This window comes from Carcharodon carcharias, chromosome 12, assembly GCF_017639515.1.
Source record: "Carcharodon carcharias isolate sCarCar2 chromosome 12, sCarCar2.pri, whole genome shotgun sequence".
NCBI lineage: Eukaryota > Metazoa > Chordata > Chondrichthyes > Lamniformes > Lamnidae > Carcharodon > Carcharodon carcharias.
The window spans coordinates 131282191-131298873 of record NC_054478.1 but is presented as its reverse complement, the minus strand read 5'-3'; the positions used below and the strand labels follow the sequence as shown (position 1 = coordinate 131298873).

Below are 16683 nucleotides of genomic sequence, written 5' to 3'. Positions count from 1 at the left end.
AATTGCTGGAAAAACTCAGCAGTGGGATGCTCTCCACAGCATTTCTGCAGAGAAAGACAGAGCAAATGTTTTGAGTCCGTATGACTCTTCTTCAGAACTAAAGAGAAGTAAAAATGAGATGAAATATATACTGTTTAAAGGGGGTGGGGCAGGTGAAGCTGGATATAAGGCCAGAGATAGGTGGAGGCAAAGGAGAGATTGCAAAAGATGGTCATAAACAAAAGGTTGAAGTGGTGTTGATGGTGGTGATACTGGCTAAAGGAGGTGCTAATGGTGACATTAAGAGTAGAAAGCAGGATGAGCAAGTGACAGACGGCCCTAGTGGGGGTGGAGTGGGGGGAGGAGGGGATGGTGTGGGAGAAAAGATCGAAATATGCTAACATGTAGGGATAAAACAATGAATGGAAATAAATTTTAAAAATAAAAATAATAATAAAAATAGGTGGGAAAAATATATATTTATATAAAAATTTAAAAATAAATATTTGATAAAAGGGGATCAAAAGGGAGTGAGGATTGAGGAGAGGGTTCATGATCTGAAGTTGCTGAACCCAATATTCAGTCCAGAAGGCTGTAAAGTGCCTAGTCGGAAGATGAGGTGCTGTTCCTCCAGTTTGCGTTGAGCTTCACTGGAACATTGCAGCTGGCCAAGTTTGGACATGTGGCCATGAGAGCAGGGCGGAGTCTTCAAATGGCAAGCGACAGGAAGGTCTGGGTCATGCTTGCGGACAGACCGAAGGTGTTCTGCAAAGCGTTCACCCAGTCTGCGTTTGGTCTCTCCAATGTAGAGGAGACCGCATTGGGAGCAGCAAATGCAGTAGACTAAATTGAGGGAAGTGCAAGTGAAGCACTGTTTCACTTGAAAGGAGTGTTTGGGCCCTTGGACGGTGAGGAGGGGGAAAGTAAAGGGGCAGGATTTGCACCTTCTGCGATTGCTGGGAAGGTGCCTTGGGAGGGGGTTGAGGTGTTGGGGGTGATGGAGGAGTGGACTAGGGTGTCCCGGAGGGAACGATCCCAACGGAATGTCAACAGGGGGGTGAAAGGAAGATGTGTTTTGTGCTAGCATCATGCTGGAGTTGGCGAAAATGTCGGAGGATGATTCTTTGAATGCGGAGGCTGGTGAGGTGAAAGTGAGGACAAGGGGGACCCTATCATGATTCTGGGAGGAAGAGGAAGGTGTGAGGGCAGAGGAGTGGGAGATGGGCGGACGCGGTTGAAAGACCTGTCAACCACTGTGTGGGGGAAACCTTGGTTAAGGAAGAAGGAAGACATGTCAGAGGAACTGTTTTGGAAAGTGGCATCATCAGAACAGATGCGACGGAGGCGAAGGAACTGAGAGAATGGGATGGAGTCCTTACAGGAAGCAGGATGTGAGGAGATGTAGTCGAGATAGCTGTGGGAGTCGGTGAGGTTGTAATAAATATTGGTGGACAGTGACCAGCAGAAATTGAGGCAGAGAGGTCAAGGAAGGGAAGGGAAGTGTCAGTGATGGACCATGTGAAATTGATGGAGGGGTGGAAATTGGAAACAAAATTAAGAAATTTTTCCAGGTCCAGACAAAATTACTGCAGATGCTGGAAATCTGAAATAAAAACAAAAATTGCTGGAAAATCTCAGCAGGTCTGACAGCATCTGTGGAGAGAAAGACAGAGTTAACATTTTGAGTCTGCATGACTCTTCTTCAGAACTAAAGAAAAGTTAAAATGTGGTGAAATATAAACTGTTTAAGGGGGGTAGGACGGGTGAAGCTGGATAGAAGGTCAGAGATAGGTGGAGGCAAAGGAAAGATTGTGAAAGATGTCATAAACAAAAGGTCAAAGGGGTGTTGATGGTGGTGATACTGATTAAAGGAGATGCTGATGGTGACATTAAGGGTAGAAATCAGGATGAGCAAGTGACAGATGGCCCTAGTGGGGGTGGGGTGAGGGGAGGGGACAAAACAGTCATCGATGTACCGGAGGAAGAATTGTGGGAGGGGGCCTAAGTAGGACAGGAACAAGGAATGTTCCACATACCCCATAAAGAGACGGGCATAACTGGAGCCCATACGAGTACCCATAGCCACACCTTTTATTTGGAGGAAGTGAGACGAGTTTAAGGAGAAATTGTTCAGTGAGAGAACAAGTTCAGCCAGACAGAGGAGAGTGGTGGTCACCCAGACCTCCCTGTCGCTTACCATTTCAACCCTCTCATGCCCACATGTCCGTCCCTGGCCTGCTGCAATGTTCCAGTGAAGCTCAACGCAAACTGGAGGAACAGCACCTCATCTTCCAACCAGGCACTTTACAGCCTTCCAGACTTAACATTGAATTCAACAAGTTCAGACCATGAACTCTCTCCTCCATCCTCACCCCTTTATGATCCCCTTTTTCCAAATATTTATTTTTTAATTTTTATATATTATATATATATATATATATTTTCCCCACCTATTTCTATTATTATTTTTTAAACTTATTTCCATTCATTGTTTCATTCCCACCTTTTAGCCTATTTCGATCTTTTCTCGCACACCATCCCCTTCCCTCACCCCACCCCCACTAGGGCCGTCTGTCACTTGCTCATCTTGATTTCTACCCTTAATGTCACCATCAGCATCTCCTTTAGCCAGTGTCACCACCATCAACACCCCTTTGACCTTTTGTTTATGACATCTTTCACAATCTCTCCTTTGCCTCCACCTATCTCTGGCCTTCTATCCAGCTTCACCCGTCCTACCCCCCCTTAAACAGTTTATATTTCACCACATTTTAACTTCTCTTTAGTTCTGAAGAAGAGTCATATGGGCTTGAAATGTTAACTCTGTCTTTCTCTCTACAGATGTTGTCAGACCTGCTGAGTTTTTCCAGCTATTTTTGTTTTTATTTCAGATTTTCAGCATCTGCAGTAGTTTGCTTTTATACTGATAGATTTTTGTTCGGTAAGGCTATTAAGGGATTCGGAACCAAGGCAAGTAGATGGAGTTATGTTAAAGATCAGTCATGATCAAAGTGAATGGCAGAATTAACAGACTCAGGGGCCTAAATGGAGTCCTCCTGTCTCTCTGTTTGAGTCAATTGTTTCTTCAGGTTTTCAGAATGAAGTGGATATTTTGCTTTCTGTGACCGAATCGAGTACAATCCACTCTCAGAACCTGTACACAGCCCAAGGGATGTTACAAAGACTGACAGAAGAGACCAGCATTTTCCCCAATGAATGTCAAGTGCCAGAGAGATATCTCTTTGTACTGGTAAGTGCTTGTTATGGTTAACTTGTTTGAAAAAGGTAGACCGAGAGCTACTCAAACCTATAGTTTCTATGCCATCAGCCATGTCTTGATGGGTCAACCCCTTTCCTCCACCTCAGAAGCTTGTGAGTTCAAGTCCTACTCCAGGGTCTGGTCATTATCACATTGCTGTTTGTGGGATCTTGCTGTGTACAAATTGTCCACCAGGTTTCCAACATTACGACAGTGACTGCACTTTGAGTACTTCATCGGCTGCAAAGTGCATTAGGATGTCTTGTGACTCTAAGGGTGCTATATAAACGCAAGTTTGTTCTTTCTATTCCTCTTTCTCTAAATAATTGGAAGTCACTCGCTGAAGGGGAAATGAAAGATTGATTTGGAAATCGTTGATCTGACAACAATGTGATGATGATTCAGGGTAATGTTTCTTGCTTGCAAAGAGTTGTCAATTAACCCTTAGTTTATAGAAATATAGGAGCATAGGACTTAAGAGCAGGAGGAGACCATTTGGTCCATCCAGCCTGCTCCACCATTCAGTAAGATCATGGCTGATCTGATTGTGGCCTCAATCCCACTTTCCTGTCTGCCCCCATAACCATTGACTCCCTTGTCTATCAATAATCTGTCTAACTCAGCCTTGAATATATTCAATGACCCAGCCTCCACCGGTCTCTGGGAAAGAGAATCCCGCAGACTAATGAACCTCTGAGAGAAAGAATTTCTCTTCTTCTCTATCATAAATGGGAGACCTCTTGTTCTTAAACTGTATCTCCTGGTTCTAGTCTCTCCCATAAGCTGAAACATCCTCCTGGTATCTACCCTATTAAATCCCCTCAGGATCTTATATGTTTCAATAAGATCACCTCTCATTCTTCTAAACTCCAATGGCTATGGGACCATCCTGTCCAACCTTTCCTCATAGGATAAGCCCCTCATCCCAGGAATGAGTTGGGTAAACCTTCTGGTTTATTGACAAATATGGTTATATGTGAAAGCATTTAGTAGTGAAGATTCCTTCTCTGGTTATTTGGTATAACAGAACAGCAAACAGCTGACATTCAAATGTCCAAAGTACTTCCGAGAGGTGGAAGACCACCAGTTGAAGAAAGAGAACTTGGAGGTGTGGTGACCAAAAATGTGGCAAAGAGTTAGATTTGTAGTAAGATGTTCAAAGAAGAGGAGAGAGTTGAAGGTGTGAGAGGGGAAGAGGGGAGCTACAGAGGTAAAAGTGGTTACTCTTTGTGATGGAGGGGGCAATGGCATCAGAAACTCAGGTTGGGGATAAACAAGATGTTGAGGTAGCGAATGGAGGGGACAAGTTCCTTAATAACACACCAAATCCAATTGCTATGGAGAATCATGTGGGACACTTCTGGCTTTTCAATGCAGTAATATCGACCTGTCTAGTTTGTGCTGATTCCAATATCTGAAGCTGGTTAGTTTATGTACGCCATAGAATTGTTTTGTACAGAAGGTGGCCATTCAATTCATTGTGCCTCTGGCTTTTTGATAGAGCTATTCAACTCAGCCCACCTTCCACCTTTGGCTCAGTTAGTTAACACAGTTGCTGCTGAGCCTGAAGTTTGTGGGTTTAAGTCCCACTCAAGGGGTTGAGAACAAAGTATAGGCTGACCATTCAGTGCAGTACTCATGGGGTGCTGCACTGTCAGAGGAGCTGAATTTTGAATGAGGCATGAAACCCTGAGTGAACCTTCGAGTTTACTGACCAATATGTTTACACGTAAGAGCATGCGGCAGTCAAGGAAGCCTCTCAAATGCATGTGAACAACTCACAACAACATGTCAAGGAAGAGCAGTAGAATTATCCCCTAAGGACCCCTTCTTCGAATCTAACTCTCTGCCACATTTTTGGTCACCAAACGCCCAAGTCTGCTTTCTTTGACTGGGCGTCCATGATTCCTCAAGCTACATCGGTAATAACTGATTACACCTCAATCTACATCAGTAACAACAGATCATCCCTCAATCTACATCAGTAAAAACTGATTATCCCAAAATCTACATCAGTAAAAACTGATTATCCCTAAAACTACATCAGTAAAAACTGATTATACCTCAATTTACATCAGTAAAAACAGATTATCCCTCAAAAAACAGCAGTAAAAACTGATTATTGCTCAATATTCATCAGTAAAAAATGATTATCCCTCAATCTAAATCAGGAAAAACTGATTATAACTCAATCTATATCAGTAAAATCTGATTATTCCTGAACTTACATCAGTAGAAACTGATTATCCCACAATCTAAACCAGTAGAAACTGAGTATCCCTCAATTTACATCAGTAGAAACTGATTATCCCTCAATCTAAATCAGTAAAAACTGATTATCCCTGAATCTACATCAGTAGAAACTGATTAACACTCAATTTACATCAGTAGAAACTGATTATCCCTCAATTTACATCAATAGAAACTGTTAATCCGTCGATCTGCATTAGTAAAACTGATTATCCCTCAATGTACATCAGTAAAGTCTAAATAACCCTCAATCTACATCAGGAAAAATTGATTAACCCTCAATCTACTTCAGTAAAAATTGATTATCCCTCAATTGACATCAGTAAAATCTAATTACCCCTCAATCTACATGAATAAAAACTAATTAACCCTAAATCAACATCAGTAAAAACTGATTATCCATCAATTTGATAACGATTACCCCTCAATCCACATCAATTGAAACTGATTATCCCTCAATCTACATCAGTAAAATCTGAGTGTCCCTCAATCTACATCAGTAAAATCTGATTATCCCTCAATCTACTTCAGTAAAAACTAATTATCCCTCAATTGACATCAGTAAAATCTGATTATCCCTCAATCTACATCAGTAAAATCTGATTAGCCCTCAATCTACATCAGTAAAAACTGATTAAACATCAATTTACATCTGTAAAATCTGATTAAGCTACAAACTACAGCTGTAAAAACTGATTATCTCTCAATTTAGAAAAGTAAAATCTAATTACCCCTAAATCTACATCAGTAAAAATGGATTATCACTCAATCTACATCAGTAAAAATTGATAATCCCTCAATTTACATCAATAAAAACTGATTATCCCTCAATCTGCATCAGGAAAAACTGATTGTCCCTCAACTTACATCAATAAAAACTGATTATCCCTCAATCTACATCAGTAAAAACTGCTTATCCACCAACTTGCATCAGGAAAAACTGATTATCCCTCAATCTACACCAGTAAAAACTGATTATCCCTCAATTTACATCAGGAAAAACTGATTATCCGTCAATCTACATCAATAAAAACCGATTATTGCTCAATCTGCATCAGTAAAAACTGATTATCCCTTAATTACATCAGTAGAAACTGATTATCCCTCAATTTACATCAATAGAAACCGATTATCGCTCAAGCTACATCAGTAAAATCCAATTGTTCCTCAATCGACATCAGTAAGAAGAGATAATCCCTCAATCTACATCAGCAAAAACTGATTATCCACCAATCTGCATCAGTAAAAACTGATTATCCCTCAATTTACATCAATAGAAACCGATTATCGCTCAAGCTACATCAGTAAAAATGATTATCCCTCAATCTACATCAGGAAAAACTGATTACGCCTCAATCTGCATCAATAAAAACTGATTATGCCTAAATCTACATCTGTAAAACTGATTATCCGTCAATCTGCATTAGTAAAACTGATTATCCCACAATTTACATCAGTAAAGTCTAATCAACCCTCAATCTACATCTGTAAAACTGATTATTCGTCAATCTGCATTAGTAAAACTGATTATCCCTCAATTTACATCAGTAAAGTCTAATTAACCCTCAATCTACATCAGTAAAAACTGATTAACTCTCAATCTACTTCAGTAAAAATAGATTATCCCTCAACTGACATCAGTAAAATCTAATTACCCCTCAATCTACATGAGTAAAAACTAATTAACCCTCAATCTACATCAGTAAAAACTGATTATCCATCAATTTGATAACGATTACCCCTCAATCCACATCAATTGAAACTGATTATCCCTCAATCTACATCAGTAAAATCTGAGTGTCCCTCAATCTACATCAGTAAAATCTGATTATCCCTCAATCTACTTCAGTAAAAACTGATTATCCCTCAATTGACATCAGTAAAATCTGATTATCCCTCAATCTACATCAGTAAAATCTGATTAGCCCTCAATCTACATCAGTAAAAACTGATTTTCCCTCAATCTGCATCTGTAAATACTGATTATCCTGCAATCTACATCAGTAAAAACTGATTAAACAACAATTTACATCTGTAAAATCTGATTAAGCTACAAACTACAGCTGTAAAAACTGATTATCTCTCAAATTAGAAAAGTAAAATCTAATTACCCCTAAATCTACATCAGTAAAAATTGATAATCCCTCAACTTACATCAATAAAAACTGATTATCCCTCAATCTGCATCAGGAAAAACTGATTGTCCCTCAACTTACATCAATAAAAACTGATTATCCCTCAATCTACATCAGTAAAAGCTGCTTATCCACCAATTTGCATCAGGAAAAAGTGATTATCCCTCAATCTACACCAGTAAAAACTGATTATCCCTCAATTGACATCATGAAAAACTGATTATCCGTCAATCTACTTCAATAAAAACCGATTATTGCTCAATCTGCATCAGTAAAAACTGATTATCCATCAATCTGCATCAGTAAAAACTGGTTATCCCTCAATTTACATCAGTAGAAACTGATTATCCCTCAATTTACATCAATAAAAACCGATTATCCCTCAATCTGCATCAGTAAAAACTGATTATCCCTCAATTTACATTAGTAGAAACTGATTATCCCTCAATTTACATCAATAGAAACCGATTATCGCTCAAGCTACATCAGTAAAAATGATTATCCCTCAATCTACATCAGGAAAAACTGATTACGCCTCAATCTGCATCAATAAAAACTGATTATGCCTAAATCTACATCTGTAAAACTGATTATCCGCCAATCTGCATTAGTAAAACTGATTATCCCTCAATTTACATCAGTAAAGTCTAATCAACCCTCAATTTACATCTGTAAAACTGATTATTCGTCAATCTGCATTAGTAAAACTGATTATCCATCAATTTACATCAGAAAAAACTGATTATCCCTCAATCTACATCAATAAAAATCGATTATCGCTCAATCTGCATCAGTAAAAACTGTTTATCCCTCAATTACATCAGTAGAAACTGATTATCCCTCAATCTACATCAATAAAAACCGATTATTGCTCAATCTGCATCAGTAAAAACTGATTATCCCTCAATTTACTTCAGTAGGAACTGATTATCCCTCAATTTACATCAATAAAAACCGATTATCCCTCAAACTACATCAGTAAAAACTGATTATCCCTCAATCTGCATCAGTAAAATCCAATTGTTCCTCAATCGACATCAGTAAAAAGTGATAATCCCTCAATCTACATCAGCAAAAACTGATTATCCATCAATCTGCATCAGTAAAAACTGATTATCCCTCAATTTACATCAGTAGAAACTGATTATCCCTTAATTTACATCAATAAAATCCGATTATCCCTCAATCTGCATCAGTAAAAACTGATTATCCCTCAACTTACATTAGTAGAAACTCATTATCCCTCAATTTACATCAATAGAAACCGATTATCCCTCAAGCTACATCAGTAAAAATGATTATCCCTCAATTTACATCAGGAAAAACTGATTATCCCTCAATCTGCATCAGTAAAAACTGATTACCCCTCAATCTGCATCAGTAAAAACTGATTATCCCTAAATCTACATCTGTAAAACTGATAATCCGTCAATCTGCATTAGTAAAACTGATTATCCCTCAATTTACATCAGGAAAAACTGATAGTCTTGAATTTAGGACAGTAAAATCTAATTAACCCTCAATCTACATCAGTAAAAACTGATTAACCCTCAATCTACTTCAGTAAAAACTGATTATCCCTCAATTGACATCAGTAAAATCTAATTACCCCTCAATCTAAATGTGTAAAAACTAATTAATCCTCAATCTACATCAGTAAAAACTGAATATCCATCAATTTGATAACGATTACCCCTCAATCCATATCAGTAAAATCTGAATGTCCCTCAATCTACATCAGTAAAATCTGATTATCCCTCAATGTACATCAGTAAAAGCTGTTTATCCCTCAATTTACATCAGTAAAAACTGATTGTCCCTCAATCTACATCTGTAGAAACTGACAATCCCTCAATCTAAACTAGAAAAAACTGATTATCCCTCAATTTACATCAGTAAAAACTGATTATCCCTCAAACTACATCAGTAAAAACTGATTATCCCAAAATCTACATCAGTAAAAACTGATTATCCCTAAAACTACATCAGTAAAAACTGATTATACCTCAATTTACATCAGTAAAAACAGATTATCCCTCAAAAAAACAGCAGTAAAAACTGATTATCGCTCTATATTCATCAGTAAAAAATGATTATCCCTCAATCTAAATCAGGAAAAACTGAATATAACTCAATCTATATCAGTAAGATCTGATTATCCCTGAACTTACATCAGTAGAAACTGATTATCCCACAATCTAAATCAGTAGAAACTGAGTATCCCTCAATTTACATCAGTAGAAACTGATTATCCCTCAATCTAAATCAGTAAAAACTGATTATCCCTGAATCTACATCAGTAGGAACTGATTATCCCTCAATCTAAATCAGTAAAAACCGACTATCCCTCAATCTACATCAGTAAAACTGATTATCCGTCAATCTGCATAACTAAAACTGATTATCCCTCAATTTACATCAGTAGAAACTGATTATCCCTCAATTTACATCAGGAAAAACCGATTATCCCTCAAGCTGCATCAGTAAAAACTGATTATAACTCAATCTGCATCAGTAAAAACTGATTATCCCTCAATCTGCATCATTAAAATCCAATTATTCCTCAATCGACATCAGTTAAAAAGTGATAATCCCTCAATCTAAATCAGCAAAAACTGATTATCCATCAATCTGCATCAGTAAAAACTGATTATCCCTCAATTTACATCAGTAGAAACTGATTATCCCTCAATTTACATCAATAAAAACCGATTATCCCTAAATCTGCATCAGTAAAAACTGATTATCCCTCAATTTACATTAGTAGAAACTCATTATCCCTCAATTTACATCAATAGAAACCGATTCTCCCTCAACCTACATCAGTAAAAATGATTATCCCTCAATTTACATCAGGAAAAACTGATTATCCCTCAATCTGCATCATAAAAACTGATTACCCCTCAATCTGCATCAGTAAAAACTGATTATCCCTAAATCTACATCTGTAAAACTGATTATCCCTCAATTTACATCAGGAAAAACTGATAGTCTTGAATTTAGGCCAGTAAAATCTAATTAAACCTCCATCTACATCAGTAAAAACTGATTAACCCTCAATCTACATCTGTAGAAACTGACAATCCCTCAATCTAAACTAGAAAAAACTGATTATCCCCCAATTTACATCAGTAGAAACTGATCATCCCTCAATTTACATCAGTAGAAAATGATTTTCCCTCAATCTGCATCAGTAAAATCTGATTATCCCTTAATCTGCATCAGTAAAATCTGATTAGCCCTCAATCTACATCAGTAAAATCTGATTTTCCCTCAATCTGCATCTGTAAATACTGATTATCCCGCAATCTACATCAGTAAAAACTGATTAAACATCAATTTACATCTGTAAAATCTGATTAAGCTACAAACTCTACCTGAAAAAAACTGATTATCCCTCAATTTAGAAAAGTAAAATCTAATTACCCCTCAATCTACATCAGTAAAAACTGATTATCGCTCAATCTACATCAGTAAAAATTGATTATCCCTCAATTTACATCAATAAAATCTGATTATCCCTCAATCTGCATCAGGAAAAACTGATTGTCCCTCAAATTACATCAATAAAAGCTGATTATCCCTCAACCTACATCAGTAAAAACTGCTTATCCACCAATTTGCATCAGGAAAAACTGATTATCCCTCAATCTACACCAGTAAAAACTGATTATCCCTCAAGTTACATCAGGAGAAACTGATTATCCCTCAATCTACATCAGTAAAAACTGCTTATCCACCAATTGACATCAGCAAAAACTGATTGTCCCTCAATCTACACCAGTAAAAACTGATTATCCATCATTCTCCAGCAGTAAAAACTGATTATCCATCAATTTACATCAGGAAAAATTGATTATCCCTCAATTTACATCAATAAAAACTGATTATCCCTCAATCTGCATCAGGAAAAACTGATTGTCCCTCAAATTACATCAATAAAAGTTGATTATCCCTCAACCTACATCAGTAAAAACTGCTTATCCACCAATTTGCATCAGGAAAAACTGGTTATCCCTCAATCTACACCAGTAAAAACTGATTATCCCTCAATTTACATCAGGAGAAACTGATTATCCCTCAATCTACATCAGTAAAAACTGCTTATCCACCAATTGACATCAGCAAAAACTGATTATCCCTCAATCTACACCAGTAAAAACTGATTATCCATCATTCTCCAGCAGTAAAAACTGATTATCCATCAATTTACATCAGGAAAAATTGATTACCCCTCAATCTGCTTCAGTAATAACTGATTATCCCTCAATCTACATCAGAAAAACAGATTATCCGTCAATCTGCAGCAGTAAAACTGATTATCCCTCAATTTACATCAGTAGAAACTGATTATCCCTCAATTTACATCAGGAAAAACTGATAACCTTCAATTTAGACCAGCAAAATCTAATTATCAATCAATATACATCAATTAAAACTGATAATCCCTCAATCTGCATCAGGATACATTGATTATCCCTCAATTGACATCAATAGAAACTAATAATCCCTCCATTTACATCAGTAGAAACTGATTATCCCTCAATTGACATCAGAAAAAACTTATTAACCCTCAATCTGCATCAATAAAAATTGCTTATCGCTCAATCTGCATCAGTAAAAACTGTTTATTCCTCAATTACATCAGTAGAAACTGATTATCCCTCAATCTACATCAATAAAAACCGATTATTGCTCAATCTGCATCAGTAAAAACTAATTATCCCTTAATTACATCAGTGGAAACTGATTATCCCTCAATTTACATCAATAAAAACCGATTATCCCTCAAACTACATCAGTAAAATCTGATTATCCCTCAATCTGCATCAGTAAAATCCAATTGTTCCTCAATCGACATCAGTAAAAAGTGATAATCCCTCAATCTACATCAGCAAAAACTGATTACCCATCAATCTACATCAGGAAAAAATGATTATCCCTCAATTTACATCAGTAGAAACTGATTGTCCCTCGATTTACATCAATAAAAACTGATTATCCGTCAATCTGCATTAGTAAAACTGATTATCCCTCAATTTACATAAGTAGAAATTGATTATCCCTCAATTTACATCAAAAGAAACTGATTATCCGTCAATCTGCATTAGTAAAACTGATTATCCCTCAATTTACATCAGTAAAGTCTAATTAACCCTCAATCTACATCAGGAAAAACTGATTAACCCCCAATCTACTTCAGTAAAACTGATTATCCCTCAATTGACATTAGTAAAATCTAATTACCCCTCAATCTACATGAGTAAAAACTAATTAACCCTCAATCTACATCAGTAAAAACTGATTATCCATCAATTTGATAACGATTACCCCTCAATCCACATCAATTGAAACTGATTATCCCTCAATCTACATCAGTAAAATCTGATTATCCCTCAATCTACTTCAGTAAAAACTGATTATCCCTCAATTGACATCAGTAAAATCTGATTATCCCTCAATCTACATCAGTAAAATCTGATTATCCCTCAATCTACATCAGTAAAATCTGATTAGCCCTCAATCTACATCAGTAAAAACTGATTTTCCCTCAATCTGCATCTGTAAATACTGATTATCCCGCAATCTACATCAGTAAAAACTGATTAAACATCAATTTACATCTGTAAAATCTGATTAAGCTACAAACTACAGCTGTAAAAACTGATTATCTCTCAATTTAGAAAAGTAAAATCTAATTACCCCTAAATCTACATCAGTAAAAATGGATTATCACTCAATCTACATCAGTAAAAATTGATAATCCCTCAACTTACATCAATAAAAACTGATTACCCTCAATCTGCATCAGGAAAAACTGATTGTCCCTCAACTTACATCAATAAAAACTGATTATCCCTCAAGCTACATGAGTAAAAACTGATTATCCCTCAATTTACATCAGGAAAAAGTGATTATCCCTCAATCTACATCAATAAAAACCGACTATTGCTCAATCTGCATCAGTAAAAACTGATTATCCCTTAATTACATCAGTAGAAACTGATTATCCCTCAATTTACATCAATAAAAACCGATTATCCCTCAAGATACATCAGTAAAAACTGATTATCCCTCAATCTGCATCAGTAAAATCCAATTGTTCCTCAATCGACATCAGTAAAAAGTGATAATCCCTCAATCTACATCAGCAAAAACTGATTATCCATCAATCTGCATCAGTAAAACCTGATTATCCCTCAATTTACATCAGTAGAAACTGATTATCCCTCAATTTACATCAATAAAAACCGATTATCCCTCAATCTGCATCAGTAAAAACTGATTATCCCTCAATTTACATTAGTAGAAACTGATTATCTCTCAATTTACATCAATAGAAACCGATTATCGCTCAAGCTACATCAGTAAAAATGATTATCCCTCAATCTACATCAGGAAAAACTGATTACGCCTCAATCTGCATCAATAAAAACTGATTATGCCTAAATCTACATCTGTAAAACTGATTATCCGTCAATCTGCATTAGTAAAACTGATTATCCCTCAATTTACATCAGTAAAGTCTAATTAACCCTCAATCTACATCAGTAAAAACTGATTAACCCTCAATCTACTTCAGTAAAAACTGATTATCACTCAATTGACATCAGTAAAATATAATTACCCCTCAATGTACATCAGTAAAATTTGATTATCCCAGAACTTACATCAGTAGAAACTGATTATCCCACAATCTAAATCAGTAGAAACTGAGTATCCCTGAATCTACATCAGTAGAAACTGATTATCCCTCAATCTAAATCAGTAAAAACCGACTATCCCTCAATTTACATGAGTAAAAACTGATTACCCCTCAATCTGCATCAGTAAAAACTGATTATCCCTCAATCTACTTCAGTAAAAACTGATTATCCCTCAATTGACATCAGTAAAATCTAATTACCCCTCAATCTACATGAGTAAAAACTAATTAACCCTCAACCTACATCAGTAAAAACTGATTATCCATCAATTTGATAACGATTACCCTTCAATCCACATCAATTGAAACTGATTATCCCTCAATCTACATCAGTAAAATCTGAGTGTCCCTCAATCTACATCAGTAAAATCTGATTATCCCTCAATCTACTTCAGTAAAAACTGATTATCCCTCAATCTACATCAGTAAAATCTGATTATCCCTCAATCTACATCAGTAAAATCTGATTAGCCCTCAATCTACATCAGTAAAAACTGATTTTCACTCAATCTGCATCTGTAAATACTGATTATCCCGCAATCTACATCAGTAAAAACTGATTAAACATCAATTTACATCTGTAAAATCTGATTAAGCTACAAACTATAGCTGTAAAAACTGATTATCTCTCAATTTAGAAAAGTAAAATCTAATTACCCCTAAATCTACATCAGTAAAAATGGATTATCACTCAATCTACATCAGTAAAAATTGATAATCCCTCAATTTACATCAATAAAAACTGATTATCCCTCAATCTGCATCAGGAAAAACTGATTGTCCCTCAACTTACATCAATAAAAACTGATTATCCCTCAATCTACATGAGTAAAAACTGATTATCCCTCAATTTACATCAGGAAAAAGTGATTATCCCTCAATCTACATCAATAAAAACCGACTATTGCTCAATCTGCATCAGTAAAAACTGATCATCCCTTAATTACATCAGTAGAAACTGATTATCCCTCAATTTACATCAATAAAAACTGATTATCCCTCAAGATACATCAGTAAAAACTGATTATCCCTCAATCTGCATCAGTAAAATCCAATTGTTCCTCAATCAACATCAGTAAAAAGTGATAATCCCTCAATCTACATCAGCAAAAACTGATTATCCATCAATCTGCATCAGTAGAAACTGATTATCCCTCAATTTACATCAATAAAAACCGATTATCCCTCAATCTGCATCAGTAAAAACTGATTATCCCTCAATTTACATTAGTAGAAACTGATTATCTCTCAATTTACATCAATAGAAACCGATTATCGCTCAAGCTACATCAGTAAAAATGATTATCCCTCAATCTACATCAGGAAAAACTGATTACGCCTCAATCTGCATCAATAAAAACTGATTATGCCTAAATCTACATCTGTAAAACTGATTATCCGTCAATCTGCATTAGTAAAACTGATTATCCCTCCATTTACATCAGTAAAGTCTAATTAACCCTCAATCTACATCAGTAAAAACTGATTATCACTCAATTGACATCAGTAAAATCTAATTACCCCACAATCTAAATCAGTAGAAACTGAGTATCCCTGAATCTACATCAGTAGAAACTGATTATCCCTCAATCTAAATCAGTAAAAACCGACTATCCCTCAATTTACATGAGTAAAAACTGATTACCCCTCAATCTGCATCAGTAAAAACTGATTATCCCTCAATCTACATCAGCAAAAACTGAATATCTCTCAATTTACGTCAGTAAAAACTCATTATCCATCAATTTACATCATTGATAACGATTACCCCTCAATCCACATCAGTAGAAACTGATTATCCCTCAATCTGCATCAGGAGAAACAGATTATCCCTCAATTTACATCAATAAAAAGTGATTATCCCTCAATCAGCATCAGGAGAAACTGACTATCCCTCAACTTAAATCAATAAAAACTGATTATCCCTCAATCTACATCAGTAAAAACTGCTTATCCACCAATTTACATCAGGAAAGACGATTATCCCTCAATCTACATCAGTAAAAACCGATTACCGCTCAATCTGCATCAGTAAAAAGTGATTATCCCTCAAGCTACATCAGTAGAAACTGATTATCCCTCAACTTACATCAGGAAAAACTGATAATCCTCAATTTAGACCAGCAATATCTAATTAACCCTCAAGCTACATCAGTAAAAATTGATTATCACTCAATATACATCAATGAAAACTGATAATCCCTCAATCTGCATCAGGATAAATTGATTATCCCTCAATTGACATCAACAGAAACTGATAATCCCTCCATTTACATCAGTAAAAACTGATTATCCCTCAATTTACAACAGGAAAAACTGATAATCCCTCAATCTAAATCAGTAAAAACTGATTA

At 36.0% G+C, this 16683-nt stretch overlaps 1 protein-coding gene across 1 annotated transcript in view; it reads left to right on the top strand.

Annotated features, from left to right (window-relative positions):
- Positions 1–16683, top strand: part of LOC121285094 (melanoregulin-like) — a 166832-nt gene that overhangs the window by 42669 nt on the left and 107480 nt on the right. The window contains 1 exon segment of the mRNA XM_041201226.1: positions 3069–3229. Within this exon segment, the coding sequence (XP_041057160.1) occupies positions 3069–3229 (161 nt within the window).